The sequence below is a fragment of the Anarrhichthys ocellatus genome, unplaced genomic scaffold, assembly GCF_004355925.1.
Source record: "Anarrhichthys ocellatus isolate YVR2014 unplaced genomic scaffold, GSC_Weel_1.0 scaffold21, whole genome shotgun sequence".
Classification (NCBI taxonomy): Eukaryota; Metazoa; Chordata; class Actinopteri; order Perciformes; family Anarhichadidae; genus Anarrhichthys; species Anarrhichthys ocellatus.
This window is the reverse complement of record NW_022280051.1, coordinates 5,954,157-5,976,415: the sequence shown is the minus strand read 5'-3', so window position 1 is coordinate 5,976,415 and position 22,259 is coordinate 5,954,157. Positions and strand designations below refer to the sequence as shown.

The 22,259-nt window shown below is 42.9% G+C and overlaps 1 protein-coding gene across 3 annotated transcripts in view; it reads right to left on the bottom strand.

The window, feature by feature from the left end:
• Positions 1–22,259, bottom strand: part of usp6nl (USP6 N-terminal like) — a 54,616-nt gene that overhangs the window by 19,268 nt on the left and 13,089 nt on the right. Inside the window, exons 1-2 of one of the 3 annotated variants that reach the window (XM_031858878.1) lie at positions 18,069–22,103; positions 1,691–1,758 (exon numbers count right to left, since the gene is read on the bottom strand). In XM_031858878.1, coding sequence (XP_031714738.1) covers positions 1,691–1,758; positions 18,069–18,138 — 138 coding nt within the window. In that variant the 5' untranslated portion in view covers positions 18,139–22,103. Of the gene's footprint in view, positions 1–1,690; positions 1,759–6,559; positions 7,521–18,068; positions 22,104–22,259 lie in introns of those variants that run through there. The other 2 variants (XM_031858879.1, XM_031858880.1) reach the window with 2 other exon arrangements.

The window sequence follows — 22,259 nt, the reverse complement described above, 5'->3', positions numbered from 1 at the left end:
GCAGGACTCAGCTCTTCTATGATTGTGTGTCACCAGAACTTTGTGATCGACTGCACTGATTCGGTCATGTGTGCTTTCATAAAGTGTTGCTGTTCAGGATTTCTACGGTTTATTAACCGATTCATGACAATGAATCAGTGGTTCCCCTTCTTTGTTTGTGCTTTTGACCCCTTAATACAAAGCAGTAGCACCGTGTGACCGATCCTCGGAGGCTAAATGTCCACGCAGAGGGATTTCTCCTTCTCAGATTGTTTTATTTGAATCATTTTTAGAGGCCTGAGTGTGTAATACGGTTCAATATATCACAAGAATTAAGCTAAAGTTAGGGCTGCAATAAATAAAGAGATTTCTTCAGTCCATTGCCAGATATTCATCATACTACATATGATTCAGGTGACTGTATAGGAAAAGTCAGGGGATCAACAAAATCAGTAGGGTTCATCCTCTGAGGATCATGAACCTCTGTACAAGATTGCACGACAATCTGTCTGATAGTTGTTGAGATATTTCACTTAAAACCACAAATGTGAACCTCACAGTTACAGTAGAGGAAAAGTCAGGGGATCAACAGAATCAGCAGGGTTCATCCTCTGAGGATCATGAATATCTGTACGACATTTCATGACAATCCGTCAAATAGATGTTGAGATATTTCAGCGTGGAGACAAATACAATAGCACACATTAGCAAAGTCAACACATTTTAAATTGATTTAAATGCGACACTTTTGGTGAAGATGTGTTAAAACAAATATCCAAAAAAATATCAGCTTCAGCGATCGGCGAGAGAAAAAACAAAAACACAACAGACAGCAGTCAGTAACAGAGAAACAAAACTTTGCACTTTCTGCAAAGACAAAACAAATCATTTTTAATATCCGCACATGAACGCCGGCTGATGTGAAACAGCGAGCAGCGAGTGTGTGTGGTCGCCGTGATAACCGAGTCCATTAAACTCCTCCCCATCCCCGACAGCGACAATGACACTGATTTAGTGCTGATTGTGCCTCAACACACACACACACACACACACACACACGCACACACACACACACACACACACACACACACACACACACACACACACTATAAGCGCCTCCATCATCTCCTCTCTCATAATGAGGCAGCTTGATTATGCAGCCTGCTGGACTGAATTAAAAAAGACGAATTTACAAACCGAGCGTGGTGGGCTGGTTCGACTGATACCGCCGGGGCTGAGAAATAGAGGTGTCACTCAGGAAACATCCACCCACACACACACACACACACACACACACACACACACACACGCTATGGAAACTATGTACAGGAGTAAATGTACAGAATACATTCTTCTCTTTTAAACCACACATTTCTGTCTTGCACTGCCCATCTGACACAGTAAGTGTGCAGCCTACTGAACTTTACACACACTGTGGACCATGAATGAGGCTTTGAAATGCTTTATTTTAAATGCTTTATTTTAAATGCTTTATGAGGATGCTGCATCTGAAATGTGGCTCTTGCATTGAAATCACAGCCTTTGATGAACTCATGAAAATATGGAGAACACACAGCCGCAGATTCTGCACAACGCTCGCTGGTATTGTTGTGTTTCACGGGCAATATGGATCACCGCCCCTAACCACCACAAAAGCACTTTTTCAGGGTAAAGTATGCTTACTGCCGGCTGGACGGAGCGCTTACCACACCTTGTCATATTTGGCGACGATCTCGGCCCGCTCCTGGTCAAGTTTCACCGCCGCATCCTGATCAGACGCTGGAGAGCAAACAGAGAAAATAACAAAAGGAAGATTTAATGAGTGTCGACAGGTTTTCACAAACACAAACTTTAAAAGCAGCGTGGTCACACTCTTTGTGTTTGTGGCAAATGTTTTTCAAGAGAGGAATCAAGGTTGTTATCTCTGAACGCTGATGTCAATGTTCCAGGCACAGGCAACAAACCAGGCTAGAGCATAAAGTTAGTATTTTAACACAGCAGATAAAAAGACATGACTTAAGGCCTTTGTATCACGTCACCAAGAAACAACACAAAAATGCGAAATACTCGCCTGCCAATATTATACTGTATGTCTAGGGCTTTTATTGTGAAAGTTTAAGGTTGGACCAACATTGCGACAGACATTGCTGCCCCTGGAGCCACGCTGCCGACGTTATCACGACTTAAAGAAACAACTAAAACCTCAACAACTTTAACACAGACTATGGTGCATGAATGTAGGCCACGAGCTTTACTTCAAAGTCACACAAGAGTAAGAAAATCATGTTGAAGTTTGGTTAAAAAAAGGGCTGCTTGCAAGTTTTCCGATTATTCTGTCATCACAAACGCACTTCTGTGTTACGTCAACTCTTCCTCAGTGTGCCAGGGCCGAGAGCTGACGTGGAGATCTCACACACACACACACACACACACACACACACGCACACACTTGGTGAGGCCAGCGTGACCTCAGCCAGAGAGAATAATGTGTGTTTACATGAAGCAGCTCCTCTAACACTGACAGCTGTTGTGACTGCGACGTCACCGTGGCACAGAAAGCTTTTTTGTTTGTTTGCAGCATTGTGTGAGTGTAAATGTGTTTATACGCACACAATGAACACACACCTCTCAATCAGTATTTCCCCCCACACACACACACACACACAGTATTAAGTGGGGTCATGTTGTGTTTGTGTTGAGTAGTGTGTAGTAACGGAGGCGTGTAATGAATCATACCTACAGGCAGTGAGAGGAGAGTGAGACACTACATGCTGAAACCATCACAATAAACACCCTGAAGAGGATGAAATATTTACACCGACTGATGCTGAAGGAACCGATGCCGTCATCTTTCATTATTAAAGTTTGTTTACAAACGTACAATATCCTGCCTCAGTACAAATCTTTAATAATCTAACTGTTAAATATGACTTTTTCCAACTGGACCGATAGAAACATGCTGAGTTTCGGCTAAACTGCAAAAAACCCGTCTCTGGTTGGAAGAATTTCCGTCTCGCGATATCAGCACAAACTATCAACTACAAACCGCTTTAATCTCACACCACTGCCTCTGGCCTGCACATCGTTTGAACCCCATCGAGCTGAGGATCCCTTTCGTTTTAACTTTTTTTTTTTTTTCCATCCCTTTTACAGGAAGCACTTGACTCCAGTCGTCCTCCGGCTTCCTCTCCGGGTCTCTGGGGTTCGACGGGAGGAACTGGAATTCCAGAACGCTCCGAACAAACATGCTCCTTATTGAGCCGGCTGGCATTTTTATGACAGGATGGTGTGTGTGTGTGTGTGTGTGAGTGTGAAAGGCATGTCGCTGTGGGCTGCCAAGAGCACACAGCAGGAGACGACGCTGTGTGTGTTTGTGTGTGTGTGTGTGTGGGGGGGTAAGTCCATACACAACAGTCTGGGGCAAATAAACAAATACAGTAAAACCCTTTTTTTCTGCTGGGAATTCCACCCCAGGAAGCCCTGTGGTTCCCATAGTGAGGCAGAGGAGTTGGGGAGGAAATGGTATTCAATCTTCTCTTTGCACTGCAGCTTATAGCCTTAACTCTGAGCCCCCTTACAGACATATTAGTATTCCACAGCGGCCTGACTTAAGCAAAATGCAATTAGACCCCTTTTCATGCCTTGAGGATCACACTGGAGCCCGCGACGGAGATCGTGGGGTTGTGCGTATGTTTGTATTCGTGGTCGAGGACTTTCTCTCGTTGGACTGGTAGAGAGTTTAGAGGAAGAAGCATTTTGGACTTAGTTTTATCTTAGTGGCTCTGAAATGTGTTTAACATAATGTGCACACAAAGAGGACTCGTCTACACTGGATTACGTTAATAATAGAGGAAAGTTTATTAAGAAAAGTCTCATTAAATGAGATATTTTGTGACAAATTTCAGGGCAATTAAACATTGCCTAGTTGGGCAATTGCATGAGCTCTGATTGGATTTTGGCCTTAAGAGAAAAACAAAAATTGATCTGATAATTCCTGATCAAAATGCAAATTTTGGCATATTTAATTTAGCGACATCTCCTCTACAGGTGCTTGCGTTTTAACAACATTTAACAATTAAGAACTTTAATAAATGAAAAAGGTTTTTTGTAGAAGACATTCCCCGTAGTGAAGGTGTGGAAGAAAGCTTCGGTTTGAGAGTCAAAGCTCAGGTAAGGTGTTGGCAATAGTACAGAAACTTCTCTCAGACATCACTTTAATAAAGATAGAGGTTGAATAAACATGGATCAATGAACAAAACTACAACTATAAGTCACAACATGTGATTATTAAACAGGACCTGAAATTCAGGAAGTGAGGTGTGACTTCCCCCAGCAGGGTTTCACAGGTGACGCTCTGCACGTTTTATTTTAATCCAGCAGCTTTAAAAGCAGCCGTGATCTCCAGGTGGAAGACTCCACATTCCACAGTAACATCTAATTCTGCCGGCCACAGTACAGGACGTGTGACAGGAAGCGTTGAGGGGTGTATTTGTTCCTCATTATCGTGGCTGTTAATGACCAGCGCCGACAACCAACAACACGACGACCATAATCACTCCCTGGTTTCCTCCGCTCTCCTGAAGCCGTCTAGCCCTCTTTGTTCTTTATGCTAAAGAGTCACGACAGCTCTTTGTAAACCGTGTTCTTGTTGTCCTCTTAGATAGATGCCATCTACACCGAATGAGAAATAATAATAATAAAAGTCATAATTGTGCAGAGGTTTATTGGAGAGTTCACTTGGTTCGGCTGCGGTGCGTTCAGGGCCCACATTTAATCACCACACACGTTCAGAGCTCCTCAGTGTCCAATTATCCACTATGTGGTCACTAAACATGAAGGAAAATCATTGAAGCGATGCGTGATGATTTCTTAATTTGCTGCCATCGATATCATGATAGCGTCTCTTGTGACATTTAAAAAGCAGAAGTGTTGCAGCTTTTATTAAAGGTGATGGTTATGAACTCTGGGTAGTTTTAGCTTCAAGCTTTCTGTTAAACTGAACTTGCAACGGATTTAAATTTACTGTTGAGAGTTATTGTTTGATTCTGAAAGTTTTCAGTTCTGCAACATTTCAGCCTTTTTGTTGGTTTATGGTTGTTTGACATTTAATAAAGTGGCTCAGGTGTTGCTCCATCTGCTGTTAAATTGGCTCAGATTATGCACTTTTGCAGTTTTCTAGGCAGAAACTATTGTTTTCTTTAGACTGGGACGATGCACTTCTGTTTTCCAGGCTTTAACTGTACTTTTGCATACATTGAATACAATCCTTACTTGATTAGTTCCCTAAAAAGTGTGCTGGCTGGGATCAGTATTGGTTGAAATTGGTTTGCACAAGCTTACGTAATCCACACGTCTTATTTAAAGGAAGATAATAATAATATTTTTATATAAAAATAGAAAGTGTGCAATGTGAAGCATCTGTGACGATCACTTCCCAAGCAATGCAGAAGCAACGCCGCCAATTTAGGTAAAACTGAAACATTATAGCGCCTCAAAACAAGCTGGAACCCTCACAATGAAGTCACCCACTTCACAACAAACAACTGACGAGGCAACACTCCACACGACACTAATACGTGTTATTACCGTGCGTCCAAAACAATCATCTGTCTCTCCCAGTCTGCATTTACAAGCCGACCTCGAACACACGTTAGCATGCTAGCACGTAGCACCCTCAAGTTAGAAGGCAACTGAAGGCATTTCACAGCTCAGCCTTATCCGCATGCTAATGCTAGCACACAGCATATTAGCATTCTAATATTAGGGCATCATATTGTGTTTGCACATAATAGTTAATTTGCTGAGTGTCGACACTTGCTGCTGAGCGGGTGACATCATTTGGTGTTTGTGTGAGGAGTTACACCGGTCGATGCAACACATCATCACAGTCACATCTCACCTGTTGCATGTTAAATGCATATTGATAAGGTATGGCTAAACGTTTTACAGGTGATTTTGGCCCGTTGGTGGCATTAGATTAAAAGTCAAAGGATCATCAACGTTATCTGGATTCATCCTCGAGGAAACATGAATGTTTGCGCCACATTTTCTGGACATCCACGTCACGGGATTACACTTATTTAACAATATTTAAAGTTACTTGGACATCAAATAATTCTGCTGTGCAGGTAGGTCAGCGTGCAGCAGCAAGATGGCTGCATCCATTCTCCTCACACATGTAATATCTTGCATATTAGGAGCTATTTGCAGTGACCGTGGATTCAGTCTGAGCTTGTTAAGACTAAACCAGATCTTAATGGAATTTTGTACCAATATTTACTACTTTAGCATTCTCAAAGGAGGTAAAAAACAGAAAATCCACCACGTTCTAGTCATTCCAATACATGTTCTTCATCAGATACACTGAATTACACAGGATTTACACTTAGACAAACCCATTTAAATCAAGTAATATAAACCAGTTAAAACAAAACCTCTCATGTGTACTTGCAATGGAAAATCCACCCCAGAACCAAGTCAATTTATGCATCCGTCACATACCAGACTACTAACTAAATATGTACACAAGCAAGCTGTATCGCCACGCTAAGCAACAGGAATGAATCACTTCATCTTTTACCTCTTTTCAAGCCGCCCAGTGGATCCTCAGAGCGAGTCGGAGCTTTAGTCCGCATCGGTCAACCGGGTCCAAAACAACCAAGAGACAACCTGAACTACCTCATCCCGTCGCCGTTCCCTCCCCACCGCCACGCGCCAACAGACGGGAGAGAGGGAAATATGAGCGAGAGGCAAAAAGAGAAGTGAGATCAGCGAGTTGACAATGCTGCCGTTTGTTGTGCTGTAGCCTCACGAGCAGAGAGACGGGACAGAAAGAAATCTGAATTCAGGAGCGAGTCAGTCCCACTCGCAGCATTCCCCACCCAAACACAACAACAACACAATAACAAGCTCTATTCAACACATCACAGAGAGGGAGAGAGGGAGGGAGAGAGAGGGAGAGAGAGACACAAGGGGCTCCAGCCAACTGAAGGGGGAACTTTTCCAAATGTCACAAAAGTTAAATGTGACTGTTCATGAGTTTGGTCGCTTCAGTTTAATCCAAAAGCAAAAAAACAAACATCTAAAAAGTAAAGTTCATTAAGCTGATCGAACCACCGCGATGTGATTATTTATGTAACAAATTCAGCAATTAAACTATTTCATGAGCTGTCCACAAAATAAATTAGAAAAACGTCTCTGTACTTCTTTCAAAGTGAAGCACAAACAAGTTGGGGAAGAGAGGAGAACCGAAGATGACAGTTTGATGATGAACGGTTTCCATTAAAACTTCATTATGCGATGGACGTGATGTACCATGAAGGGTCTTGTGATGTGGCGTATCAGAAGATAGGGAGGGGGAGTGGGGGGCGTTTGGGGAGGCTGAAATGAGCGACAGGCAAAGACAAAAAAGAAGTTCTCTTTTCGGCGGCGGCTCTATCTCTGTGCTCCATCGGTACAGGAAGTATCTGTTTGTGAGGGAGGGAATGGGACTTAAGTGCTGTTATCACTTCTGAAGCTCCAGGGTCAGAGAGAGAGAGAGAAAGAGAGAGAGAAAAGGAGGGAGAGAGGGGGGGGGGGTTACTGTTTTCAGACGTCATCTCCATTTTCTGGAAGTCCACTTCATCAACGTCTCCATTTGTGCTTCACTCCCTTCAAAAGTGACCCTGATTCAATAGAGTCAGTACTGTCAGAGGCTTTCATCTCTCCTCGCTCTTTTTCTTCTTCTTTGCTGTTAGCAAAGAGAAACGTACAACTCATTCCTGTATCAGTTTTACCTTCCACTGACACTTTCAGTGGTTCAAAAACAACTCATCAACTGTAGCTGATTAATGTTAATTCTATGAGTAACTTGACCAAAGGCCAAAACAAAAGTTGTCTCGTTTTAACAATCCTGTTAGCCAAGCGCACAACTGTATAATGTGTTGTTCAAGAGAGGAAGAAGAAAATGAAGGCCCTCGCAGTACATTGTTAAGGTTTTGGAAACATCGTGTTCTTGGTTTAATACCAGACCGACTGTCCTCTCCATATTCCGTTTATTGTTAGGCGGTGAACGCTAGTGGCTGTAGCAATCATGAATGGAGCGAAGCAGACAAACGCAGGACTTTAACCCGGTGGACCGCCGTTCGTGTCTCATATGAAATGTTGACTTATTTTGACTTGCATACGTAAGTTAACTCACGTGACGTAATTAACTTATGTACCGAAGTTAACTTAAGTAACATACTTAACTTACGTATGTAATCTAAGTTACGAACACAGGACTTTCCCCCAGGAAACTGCTGTTCGTGTCTCGTATGAAATGTTGACTTATTTTGACTTACGTGCGTTAGTTAAGCAACAAGCATCCTCATTTTAAACCAAACCATGATCTTTCCCTAACTTAAGCATGTAGTTAACTGCGACCGATTCCCAGCATGCTCCTGTCACTTGCACTCTCCAACGGTCATACATGTCGTCTTGGGAGTTATTGGTAAACAAAATATCGTGTCGTTTAGTTTTGAGGACGAGTTGTTTAATACAGAAGTCGTGCAGTGACTTGATGCTCAAGACACAATGTGTTAACTTTATTAGTATTCAACAAAAACTAAACCCTCCATCCACCCTGTAAACAACGTTGCCCGTGACCATAATTAAGGCATAATTATTCGTAAAGGAAGTGAAGCTCTGTAAGATCTACAGTCTCCCAGGCAAACACACACACATATATATATCAAATCAATAATTCATTTGTTTCAACTTAATAATTATAAATCAAGGCCGTCAGTATTTAGAGCAAGTAAAGAAGCTGCTCATGTTGTTTAAATGTGTCAGACGCATAACATAATTACCATTTCATATATTATGCTTCTCATCTAATCTTCATGTTGTTGTATTTTTACTTTAGTCACTTACAAATGAATGTAAATGGATTTGCTCTTAACTCCAGTCATATATGAGGGAGAAAAGGCTTCCGACAGGATGACAATACAAGACAATTAATAACCAGATTAATAACTACAGTGAACCACCAGAATATTCTGGAAGAACACGACAAAACTGTAATGTTTCAATTGCAAAAAACAACATTTTCTGACAATACTTTCATCTGTCGAGTCTCATTCTGTTTTTTATCTCTTTTACATATTTTGGCCCTTATGCAACTTAACTCCCTCTCACTGTTTCCTGTCTTCAGTTCTGAGATGCAGGCAGTTTGGTGAGTGGGTGGGCATCCTGGCACCGCCGGGCAAAAGAAAAACTACAAACAAGCAGCGAAAAAAAAAAAAAAAAAAAAAAAAGAAGCCCCGACTGTTGCTGTGAATAAATGAACAACGACAAAAGACACAAAGGCTAAGATACTCAGAGTTGGCATCAGGTTTTGAGGTGATTCAGATCGTTAAATGCAATGAAAAATAAGTCCAACTTCAGCTTCATAAGATGATGCACCTAAGCCCCGCCCCCCAGCTGCTACTCCATCGAGCTGTCAGAGCTACGTTACCCTGGAGCCCACACTGTCACTAACTGCACTTCCTGCATTAATATTATCTAATTTGTGGAGACACGAAAAAAGGTGATTTCAGAGAGAAGCATTCAGAAGGGTCTACTTTACAACATGTGTTTGAAGGATAAATCCAGGATGAAAACAGGTTCAAAAGATAAAGTTATTGATAACACTATTATTGGCCAGTCTGCGTTCGAGGGGCGGGACTTAGCAAAGGGTAAAAATAGGTGGGAAAACAATGTGCATACATTCGCTATCAGCCAAAATGACTTAAGCAAAAGTCCAATATTGTGCATCCCGGCTAATATTCTTGTGTCCCGGGGAGGGAAATAAATTAATAAATCTTCCAAATGATAGAGTTTCCCTTTTATTTAAAATACACTAACATCAGAGTACTGATATCTATCATATTGGCTTGAATATAAACAGTTATTTTTTAACGGAAATTACTTTTGAAAAGTGGAGGTCCTATTATATCTGAGGACTGAACATATTTACATCTCTTGTCTTAAATGGATGGTGGACTGATTACTGGCTGCTGTAGGATCATCTTGAATCATTCTGTAGCCTTTCTTCATGTTGGTTTACATTCTGCTGGGTTACAAAATGAGCAGAAAGCGTCTCCCGGTGTCTTTACTGCAGAAACAAACCAGTGACAGACGAATGTAATATAAGAGGAGAGATGAGCAGAGCACCACAGCGCCAACACACATTCTCACAAGGCAAATATTAATCAATATCAAAGTGTCTGTCAGTGAGCGAGCCTGGAAGATAATGAGATGCAGTCCTTTTGTTCAAAGAGGCTAAATGTGGGACCAGATCAGAGGCAGAGAGAGCTAAATACAGTTACATCAAGTCAGATCCTTCGCTTTTTAAAACTGTAACGGCATTTCTTTTAACTGGGGACACAGTAAGTGTATTATTATCTTAAGTATATAGTCATATGAAGCTCTGCAGAAGGTTCCTCATTGGTTGCTAGTTCCTCGCTGGTTAAGGTCAAAGTCGGAAGTCATTTCCTCGTTTCTCTGGCATGCAAACAACACTTTCACTGACATTACTAAACGTTATAAAACCCAGATTGACTTCTCTGATGTGTGAAGCTTGACAACCCTAAAATATTTAAACCCCGTCTAATTAAAAGGACCGAGGCAGATTTAAAGGCGAGACCCCACCAAGTCGACTTAATTAACTGTCACACACTGAGCATGTGCAGATGACAAATGGTGCAAAGGATAACTCTGTGGTCAGTCAAAGCTTCACGTGTTAAAGCTGCATTCTCTCTAGTGTCCACCAGGGGGCGACTCCTCTGGTTGTATAGAAGTCTATGAGAAAATGACTCTACTGCTCTCTTGATTTATTACCTCAGTAAACATTGTAAACATGAGTTTATGGTCTCAATCTCTAGTTTCAAGTCTTCTTCAATACAGCATGATGTTCATTTAGTACATTATGGTCCATTTAGAGTCACACAGACCATAAAGCAGGGGATGCTTTAGGGGCGGGGCTACACAGTGATTGACAGGTCTCTACCAGAGACGTATACGGTGTCTCTACATTACTCCACCGCAGCCCAAATATGGTCACTTCTGCTCACTTTCACCATTCAAACTACATTAGAAACATCCTTACCAATCTCCTTCAATGAGGAGCATAAGGAGGAGCCCTTCTCTTAGGTTGTAGAAAAAGAAGATTTTTCAGGCGAGACTCAAGACCACAACTAGCGTAAATTAATCACTGCATCGAGGAACAATATGTAACATATTTCTGTTTTGAGTAACCAGGTCTTAAAACTGGTGTATAACCCCCCCCCCCCTCCAACAATAAATCCCATCCAAAGAACAAGTTTGATCAAACGCTTCGTCAAACAACCGGTGAGGCTGCACAGAAACTGGTGCCAACAACATCACGACCGCCACCGGTTTGTCATTAACAAGACGGGGCAAGTCGGGGCTGGTGGCAACCGGAAAAAGAACAGCCGTGCACATTAGCAGCCTCCACTGCACAGACAAAGATCAGACCTGGTGAGTCCGTGCAGGTCGGAGAGTTCAACCGATTCAAAGGGATTTTTGCAATAAAAAATGCTTCGATGGTTTATTTTTTTGTTTCCCGTTTCAGTTGTACTGTGTGGTTTTTAAAATGCAGTTTTTTTAAATCTATGTGGACCTCAGGGAGAGGTTGACATGATGCTTCTCATCAAATTTTATGTTTAACTGAGCTTTTTATAGCTAACCAAACGTCCTCATTGTAAACCTGGGCAGTAATTAAATAACATAATTTATCAGCTTCAGTGAATCAAGTCATGGTTTTTTTAAAGGTGGGAATCTGCAATTAAAAATCCGGTTCTTGGCACCGTTCACTCTTTTGCAGTGCGTGCCAAATCATAAATCAATGCTTCTTTTTGTCCATCGAGTACATGGAATATATAAAATATACAAAACAGCTGGCAGTTAAGCTAACAGGCCTCGATGAAGGTCTCTGTGTGACTTCACAAGATAAGCAGAGCAAAGTGTGCAACGCAAGCTCTTATGAAAACACAATTAATTTGGAAAAACTGCTTCCGTCTTAAATGTGAACAATTAAATGAAAGATCCAGATTCTTTTGGAGAAACAAGTTTGCTCATGTGTGCTGTTATTAGACTTATGTGTTAAGAAGTGGAGAATGAACACTGTTGGTGGAAAACGGCAGTTTTCTTCACCTGATCGCAGTTGGCTGAGTCTTGTAAAAAGGTCTTCTGTGTGTCGGTTGGCTGGAACGTTAGCTAGTGATGGAGGGAGTCCTAATTTATACTTCCGCAGGAAATCTAGATATAGACATACGGACAAGTGGACGGACTGAACGTCAAGAAAACTTTTTCCACAAGCAACAGAGACAACTTCACTTCTTTCAGTGAAGAGCCTCCATCGGATCGGCACACATTTAATACACAAGTCTGAACTCGGTAATGATGTTTGAAGGACTACAGAGAGCCGTTTGATACATAATTTAATAAGGTGTGAAGCAGCAAGCGGGGATCAATACCTTCAACTTAATATGACACGAGCAGTGGAAACTACAAAACAAGCCCAGATGTTCAAATAAAGATGAAGCCGCTGGTCTGAAAAACGTAGCTCTGAGATTAAACTCTGTGTTCTGCCATGGAGGCCGACAGCAGCGGCATGAAGTGCACCGCAGCTTTGCCCTTTAGGGAGGACAGACTGGCAATTAGCCCGGCTGCTACACAGGGTGGATGTCAGCGAAGGCAGCTTCAGCTCCGCAACACCCGCTGGGCCTGGACTGTCTCGCACTCACTGCTTAACTAATTAGCATGCGGTTTTCCCTTTAAACTCCAGCACACACACACACACACACACACACATAAACACACATAATGCCTACAGATGGTTCACACGTCGGTATGCAAAACACACAAGAAATAAAAGTGTCCCTGTTCGGAGCTTCTGGTGCAGCATTTGAACATGCGAGCGAACGTTTTTTCCTTTGGGTGAGTGTTAAGACGTTACAGGAGAGAGAGAAGCTGCTGAATAATGCAGCGAGACACTGAGCTGCTGACCAGGAGAAGCCTGCACTAGAGTCTCTCTTTATGTTGCAGAAATGCTCTGTGTCCAGAAAGCACTTTTGTTTGTGCTATTTTCTCGGTCTTCGTGAGATTTTCAGAGGCTTCAGCTGAAAATATTAACAATACCAGAAATCAGGAGGCTCGTTGTTGGATAAAATCCCTAAGTCGGACTGTAACACAAGTTTTTGTTTGTCCTGTCTGAATGAATCCCACAAAACGTGGACACATGGGACGGATCCCTAAACTATAATGAGGTCCCAGGGTACGTCTACGGCTCTAAATGAGGGCCGACGTCGAGGCCTCGGGGCTCCTGGAGGCTAGGAGCTGAGCCGCAGGTCAATACGCTGAAAAGATATTTTCAACGGAAAAACAAAAATACGATTCACGTTTTCCCACAACTCCCCACACCAAGTCATCCTGGGTGAAATATTCTGTTGTTAAAATAAACACGATATGCAGATTTATGCTGCTTAGTTACATCAGAAGATCAGCTAAGAAGCACAAAGTGCATTTGCAATGTGCTTCAGTTTCATCACAACAACATCTGCTCGCCTCCTGCACCTCACACCTCAGCACCTTCAAGCCTGCACAGCCCTGCAGTGAGTGTGTGAATCCATGCATGTGTGTGTGTGTGTGTGTGTGTGTGCTGTATCTGTTGGAGGCCATCTCTAAATCTGCCTGCATTGATCCACGCTGAGAGAAGAGCCAAGGTGAATTCCTGTGCCGGGCTGATGGACGGAGATAAAGACGACAGCCAAATGGAAAAAAAGTGCGAATCGTTTCTCGGGCAGTCGATAAAGCAGCCGAAATCTCTGAAGCACTCTCTCTGTTTAAGTGTCTGTGCCTTTAGAGCTGATTACACACACACTTACCTGCCTCACAATGACTTTTGCACGCTTGTCATCAAGTCTAATACTGCGGTTTGAGGCTGGCGTGCAGGTTCCACTTGTAGCATTTTAAGAATCAATAAATTGTTACAACACGAACTCAGTGGCATTACAGTTACTGTAAACAAACAAGACCAGTACCAACACGACTGGAAGCCTCCACACTGTAGTGTAACACATTCTCGTCACATACTGAGCCTTGGCGTCACTTTCTAACAACAAAACCACTTAGTTAGGTTTAGGAAAAACATTTGCGGTTGAGCTTAAAATAACTACGTGAACTAAGTAAAACGTCAACAACTTAACATAAGTAATGTAACTTAAAAATAACTCAACACTCGAACACCGATCTCCCTACCTGTGGGTGTTTTTTCGGTCATTAAACTACATCACCACACTCCTGGAGAATTGTCCAATAACGATGCAGATGGGTTTACATTGATGTTTACAACGATTTAGTTGGGTTTAGGAAAAAGTCAGTAAACACCTCACTGAAGTAACTTTAGAATAACCCAACAACACCTTAGGACACCAACACTGGTGTCAACCAACACTGGTGTCATCCAACACTGGTAGAAACCTGTCAATCACCGTGTAGCCCCGCCCTAAAGCATCCCCTGCTTTATGGTCTGTTTGACTCTAAATGGACCATAATGTACTAAATGAACATCATGCTGTATTGAAGAAGACTTGAAACTAGAGATTGAGACCATAAACTCATGTTTACAATGTTTACTGAGGTAATAAATCAAGAGAGAAGTAGAGTAATTTTCTCATAGACTTCTATACAACCAGAGGAGTCGCCCCCTGGTGGACACTAGAGAGAACGCAGCTTTAAGACACTTCTGTCACACTCTGATTTAATTTTCACAATTCCTATTAAAAACACAGAGTTCCAGGCCGGAGTGTCAGTGACTCCATTAAAAATGATCACCCGAGTAGTTTCTGCGTAACAGTTCCGAGGTTAACTTGCTCTTAAACTGTAACATTAAGCCGCTGTGATGTCTAAGGCCCTTAAACACACATATCTGACCTTGTTCACTGCCTCAAAATGAAACATCTGCATGCCTGTGACATCAGCCTCCATCCATCATTTAAAAGCAATGACTCAGGACAAAAGCGACTTTTACCTCAAATATTGACTCCCCACAGGAATGCAGGCTGCAGCGCACGCTTGTGCGGTTTAATTGGTCCTCCATGAGTTCACTATAGCGAGGTTAGTTGATAAATTAAAGCTGTTATCAACGCCAGCTGGCAGGGGACAACAAGCATTTTTTACCTGAATAAACACTCTAAAGGTGAATAGCTTTTAGAGGAAATATATTCAGCTTTTTTCTATCACATGAATGCTTCGACTTCAGCGGGCCGGGAGCTGAAAGCAGACGTAATGAATTGCTTTATGGCACAAACCAGGAGGAAGAAAAGACCGTTTCTAGCGCAAACAGAGCTAAAGCCAATATTCTTTTGACAGTGACAGTAAGTAAAGACTCAAAGGAAGTAGCAATTTAAAGTAGCAATATATCGATATTATACAGATATCGTCACATGGGACTAGATATCATCATCATTCTGCAGAAGTGTTGTCTTTTCCTGAATTTAAAGGCTGCATTACAGTCAAATTATGTACCAAACTGATCCAGCTGTTCTGTTATTTGTCTTTACTCACTTAGTCATTATATAAAAATCTCATTGTGTAAATAGTTTGTAAAAGCATCAAAGGTCCACCCTGCAATACCGTCCCAATATTCATATTATGGTATTTGATTTTCTCCTCATCCTACTTTAAATGCACTAAATATATAAATTCAGAGCAAATCTTTTGTCTCCACATGGTTCTCAAAATGGCGAAAGGATGAGCCGGCGGCTAGCTGCTAACAGTGCTAACAGCCCTAACAGTGCACATTTAAACTTTCTTTTAATGTTCAGTAAAGCCAATTCAGGTGAAAATTAAATAGTAGTTTAATCCAAAATGCAAATTTAGGTAAACACAGACCTCGCAATATGGCTTGAGAATTAAAGTACTTCGGAAGAATTTACATAAATTATCAAAAATGCCGTAATTACGACACGTTTTAGGGGAAATCTGCAAGTAGCACCAATTTACCTGCCTATCACTGTCGTTAAATTTGTGCAAATCGCCCCTCTGGAAATACAGAGGCCACTGTTTGTATTTGAGGAGCAATGAAGCGAGAAGGCAACAAGCTGTGGCTTTCTTAAAATTGCTCCTGTAGCTGTGCCTACGGTGTAGAAATGTGATAGACTCTGAATTGTAAGTCGCTCTGGATAAAAGCGTCTGCTAAATGACTGTAATGTAATGTTTAAAAAAAAAAAAAAAAAAAAAACTCAGATAAACTTGTGGCTACAACAATAATAAACAAATGTTTCGCAATAGTACACATACATCATTGGGTGTATCGCTCACGAGCCGATCCAATCAGAAGAGACAGGACGAGGGGTCGGGGGTCACAGCGTGTTCCATTACCCCGGGCACCAAGCTTCATTATTCACTGCACACCAGAGAAATGCAGCTGCAGGACAGACACACACACACACACACACACACACACACACTCACAAAAAGTACACTCGTGTCCCACAGCAACAGAGCTATTACAGCGGTGACTCCGGGGGAACGTCAGTCAAACGCCACACGGGCGCAGAGAGAAGTTTAACCTCGTCCACAATGACACAACTTTATTAATAAATCCGAATATTTCCATGCCAAGAAAAGCCAAATATTCCAAGTATCAAAAGCGTCGCTTGCAGCATTGACCATGAGTGACTGTGCTAGTATGAAATGGGAGCCGTACAGTTACACATATGTTGGTGAAAACGTGCGCGCGAGCATAAGATAATGAACATATCTACACTTAAGAACAGCCGTCTGGTTTCTCTGCGGAAATATGTGTTTGACCGCCGAAATCCTTCGGTCAAACTGAAGTCATAAAACAATGTAACTCTGCGTAGTAATTAGCCATGTGTTAATGTATGCAGTTTAGGAGCAATGGGCCTTCGGAATGTTTGTTTTCTGGGTGGACAAACTATTTTTTGGACTGTTGGTGTTTTGGAATGATTGGCCATCGGAAACAATGTGCAGCCCCCTTCTCCAAAACCAAATCACGTACGACAAACACCGCAACGACAACCAAATAAAGGACAACGTTTGGTTTGAGATCGTCGCCAGATGGGATAAGAGGAAGACAGTAATGTACGCTCGCTGATATGCACTTGCTACCGTTAAATGTTGGTCACAAAAACGTGGCTTGCCACAACAGATACCATTAGCTTTCGCATTCAATTTTGGGTTTGATTAGTTTTATGTATCGTGTCGTTAACGTTAGCACCTTACGTGTGGATGTAGTCTGTGGTCAATGTCTTCAACTTTGCCAAACGGACAATTCGACAAGCACACCAACTTCCTGCACCAATTTGCTCGCCGGGTGTGTGAAGGTGATAAAAGTATGCAGGGACTTCTCTTTTTTTAGTCATCACACTTCTGTCACAGACTCCAACACTATCAAGACCAAGTCCATAATTGGGCTCCTTTGCAAATCATAGCATATCGTCAATGTTTCACCCTTTTAAGTGTGGCTATTCGGAAACCCCAGACACACTTTTGCCTACGCGCCAATTAGTTTCAAGCGTTCTGAAACCTCTAAGAGCAAAACTTAGGCTTCCCTAATTCTACACCTCAGTCTAATAAATCTTTGTGAAACTGACCCCGGAGAGGAAAAGCCTCGGATGCAGAATTTAGTCCACCAACGCTCTCCACTGAAACCTACATTAAACTAATGAAGACGTTACGGGACGATTAAGTGCTCCTGACAACGAGGCGAGGCAGCTTTCATTCTTGGTTCAACAGACCTGTGCAACAGCAGAAATTTGTTTGCATCAGGGGAGGACAACAAAACTGGCCAATAACCAGTTTTAATAAAAGCCTTGTACGCCCTCTATATTGGTCTAACCCTACTGCAAACATTCACACGGCTCAGAAATCCTTTGGATTGCTGCCCTTTCCTTACATGGAGCTTTTGCCCCCCAAAAATTGTTGTGTGATTCTATGGATAGATCACGTCCGTATCTAGTTGAGAAATACAATTAGTGGCTTTGAAAGCGGGTCAGCGGGTCGTTACATGGACAAACCTGATGTACCGTACATGCACACACCTCCAAATCTGGCCGCTGCCCTGCGTCTGGAGGGCGACACCAGCTCCTTGACGATCTGAAGGACCTGCATGCTCACGCCGAGGCAGCCGGACGTGGCACAGGGTAGGAGCGGCCCATTCTTGCCCTCTCACCCTCCACAACCTCATGCCTCCTTGGCTCCCCCTCAGGACTCATCCCCTAATCCACATCTTGACTCCCGGGGATCTCAGATATTTCCCCCACGAGATCTGCGAATTTTCTGGGTGTTGCTTCTCCGGGAGTTTGTCTTTAAATCTTCTTTTCTTCCCTCCAGATTTCAAGTCATGCTCACAAACTCTCTGGCACTCGAATATCCTTAGATCCTCTTCTGCTGGCGTATCTCTATATACCATAAACAGCCGGTCTCCAAGCACAGATGTACAGCAAGCAAGCAAGCAAACGCACTACCTGATAAGTGCTTCACCTGCGTCTCGAACGCTGCCTCTGGTCTACATCAAACAGCGTCTAAATCTCAACTCAACAACTGGCAGCGACTGAAAGTAGCAGGAGGAGGTTTCGCTGGCAGCGCCGGCTCTCTTGCAAACTGAATGTGTTCATCTCGCGTGTGATGTGCGTGTTGTGTCGCTCAGCTGGAGTGCTCTCACACACTCTTCATCCGGCGGTCGGCAGAACACAGCAATCCTCTTTTATTTTCTTTCTTCTTCTTGTGTGGCTGCCGGCGGATAAAACCACCTGGTTGTCGTGGATCAATACGTGCACAGTTGACCGGTGATGTTGCTTCTCTACTGTCCAACTCTCACCTCCTTTTTTTTGACTCCCTTGTCCCCTCCCATCCATCTCTTTCTTTCTCTCGCATCAGCCTCCCTCCCCTCCCTCAGTCCTGCAAAAACGCTGTCTGCTTCGCTCACTATCCTCTCATCACATCCTTTAAATCCTTATTAATGAGCGCTTCCACTCACTCACCCCCAGCGTCTCCTTCCCTCAATTCCTCTTTGCTTTCCTGCACCCTCCTCCTCCTCCTCCTCCTCCTCTCCCCTTCTCATTGTGTCCCTTTCTGTCACCAAGCCCCCTTTCTTTCTTCTCTGGTGTACATTTACAGTGAAGCTGAGAACATGAGCAGAATGTAAAAGCGGTGAAAGCGAGGCAGAAGATGCGTGTGTCTATGTTAGTGTGTCCCACTGATTACACCCAGCAGCATCAGTGACACCGTCGACCTCATGTTTCGCCCTCTCACATTTTCTAACCGTCTTTGTCACAAGCCTCGCTCCCTCAGCATGTCTGTTATCATGATAAAGATCTTTTTAGTGGCTTTTTTTAAGACGGAACAAAGATAACAATAACAAAGAATTCAAGGTTGCAATGTGCAAAAAAAGAGAAAACATATCCGTTTGGGTCTTTGATGAAGGCGCTATCTTACTTCTTCTGGATCTCGTGGCATTTAAAACGCGTCAATCACGCCGTCTGAATTAATTGCCTTCAAGACGTGGTTGGCAATAATGTCACAGCTTCACACTGGTGTTAATTATACGGGTCTTTTTCAGTCAATTTGGGTATTCTTTCATTATTTCTAGCTGTATCTAATGTGGGGTTCCTCAGGGATCCATCCTAGGCCCTGCTAGCTTCTTCCTATACACAACACTAGCCCCGGCTAGTCCTGTCTTGTAATAACACTTGAACTTTGAGAGGCGATAGCGAGTCACTGCAGCGTCCAGTCTGCCTTCAGTCCAAGAGAGAACGAAGAAGTAGAGATGCACTCGTGCACAAACTTTAATAGTTTGTTTGCTGGATTAAATCCAAAGTGGACACCTTGTATTTATAACGAAAAATACGTATTGTTTTCTGCCAAATTATGGAAACATACATGGAAGTGGCCCAATAAACCCGAGACAGCTACAAATGAACATTATAAGATAGCAGCTATTGTGACCGGCTCTCAGGGTTTGAGCATTTAGGTTGAATTTCGCGTATTCTTTTTTTCTTTAATAACTGATGACAGTAAGTTTAGATTGTATGGACCAGGAAGTAGAGTTGAAATGCTGCCTGTTATTTCTCTGGAGCACGTGGCCAGGTATCACATATTGCACCTTTAAAGTAATAAAAACATCTTCTCATCCCATTTCTAGCAAAAATAGTAAAAGAACTATATCCATATAGGACACATGTTGAAATAATCTCCCTTTCTTTGCAGATTTCTGATTACGTGTTTTTATATAGCAAGACTTTTAGGGCTCAATTAGGGACGATAGGGATTGATGTGATGGAGATTTGTTTGCAGTGCACTTAAGACTCCCATCCTTCCACTACATTAGATTAGAGTACATCTAATTATTATTTGTACAGTACACATCCTCTCCACTACTCTTGTTAGCCGTCCATTTCTTGTCTCGTGATGTACTCTCCGCCCGCGTCCATTACGCCATCTCTAATCAGTCCACAGTTCCTCCCGCCCGTTTCTCTCTCTAACTGCATCATCTTGGTATAATCAGTCCATTTATACTTCCAATTGGCGATACATCCCCCATGTTGTGACTTCTTTATTTCCACCACAATGACGCCGATGCCAGTGCTTCAAAATTCATCATGCCGACATCGACCTTTCACTTAAGAGGACTTCCAGCTGGTTGTCAATTAATTCTGACAAGATGGTGCCTTGATGGTTAATGTTCTGTGTCTCTATAAGAAGATGATATGACCTTGAGTGGAGACTCTTCACACACCTCTGGGGCACATGAACACACCGTGACACACACACACACCCACAATGATCCTCATACATACATGTACGCACACATATATACTGCGCCTTCCCAAGGACAGTTCAGCATGCAGGGAGCGGAAAGCGTTGTATAGCATCACATTATGTATTATACTAACGGAGACACTGCAAAAACACTCAAATAAACCGGGTGCTTTTTCTCTCAAACATGCATATTTTTGGCAGGCTGTTGCACTACATGCACCCCTGTGCTGACGTATGTCTGTATTTGCTCCTCTGGCACTGAGTCAAAAGGTCCAATTACCGAAACCCTGGACCGACTCTGCTGTTGCTATGCTCAGACCCAGTGTTGCTAGGCTGTGACCCCCCCCCCCCACTAGATAAGGTGAAAGTGTGGCCTCTTACAGACATAATGGTGGCCACCTTTCAGTGAGTGCAGTCATTTCCACACCTACTTCTGATGAATTAACGTTGGAGCAACACTACAAAAGCACACACCAGTGGCACGTCACAACAACCACGCTGATTGTTTTCTATGTAAAGTCATCCAAACGAGAGAACGTATCATTTATAATAGATTATCTGTGTGCTTTCTTGTCAGATTCGTTCTCTGCACGTGGAGAAAATAGATCCCGAGCTGGACGCGGGCATTTTTTTTGGGGTGGTTTTGTATTCTGTATTTCAGAAGGAGGATTATCAAAGGAGTCACACATGGGAGGGAGAGAGTAAGTAAGGTGAGAAGATGGAAGGGAATCGAAGAGATGCAGGTAGATATTGATTGAGCCCTCAGTCTCCTCCAGACAGCACCTATAGGTCCAGTCATAAAGGGTGCTTCTCCACAAACACCAGATCAATAGGCCCTCCACGAGTTCGCCCCACTTGAAGGAGAACAGACAGATACTGTAAGTCTGGTCTTTAATCTTCGGGTCGGATAAGAGCTCGGGCTGGTGGCGGCCTTCTTCGCTTTAACTGGCAACAGAGTTGCTGTCGATGCCGCCATCGGGTCTTTGATCTTGGATGTTGGAGAGATGTCGAGACACTTCACACAGGTTGAAAAACCACAACTGTAGAGAGCGGGGGGGATTTGAAACAGGTTGGTGTGGGTCGATACAGGTATTTTTGTAGAACTGCAACTAACGATTGTATTAATTAGCAGATTATTTCCTTGCTTAATCATTTTTTATAGGCATTCACAATTTCTTAGAGCCCACCGGGATATCCTCAATTTGTTTGTTTTGTTAATAAACTATATGTAAGAAGTGGGCGTCGTCATCGTGACGTCACCCGTTGGTTTGTGGACTGATGTTTTGAAGCCTCGAATTTGGCGTGTTGGCCGTCGCCATCTTGGATTACATCGCCATGTTGTCACAACCAATGAACAGAAGTGACCATATCTGGACTGAAGAGGAGTGACGTAAAGACGCCGTATACGTCTCTGGTAGCGACCTATCAATCACTGTGTAGCCCCGCCCTAAAGCATCCCCTGCTTTATGGTC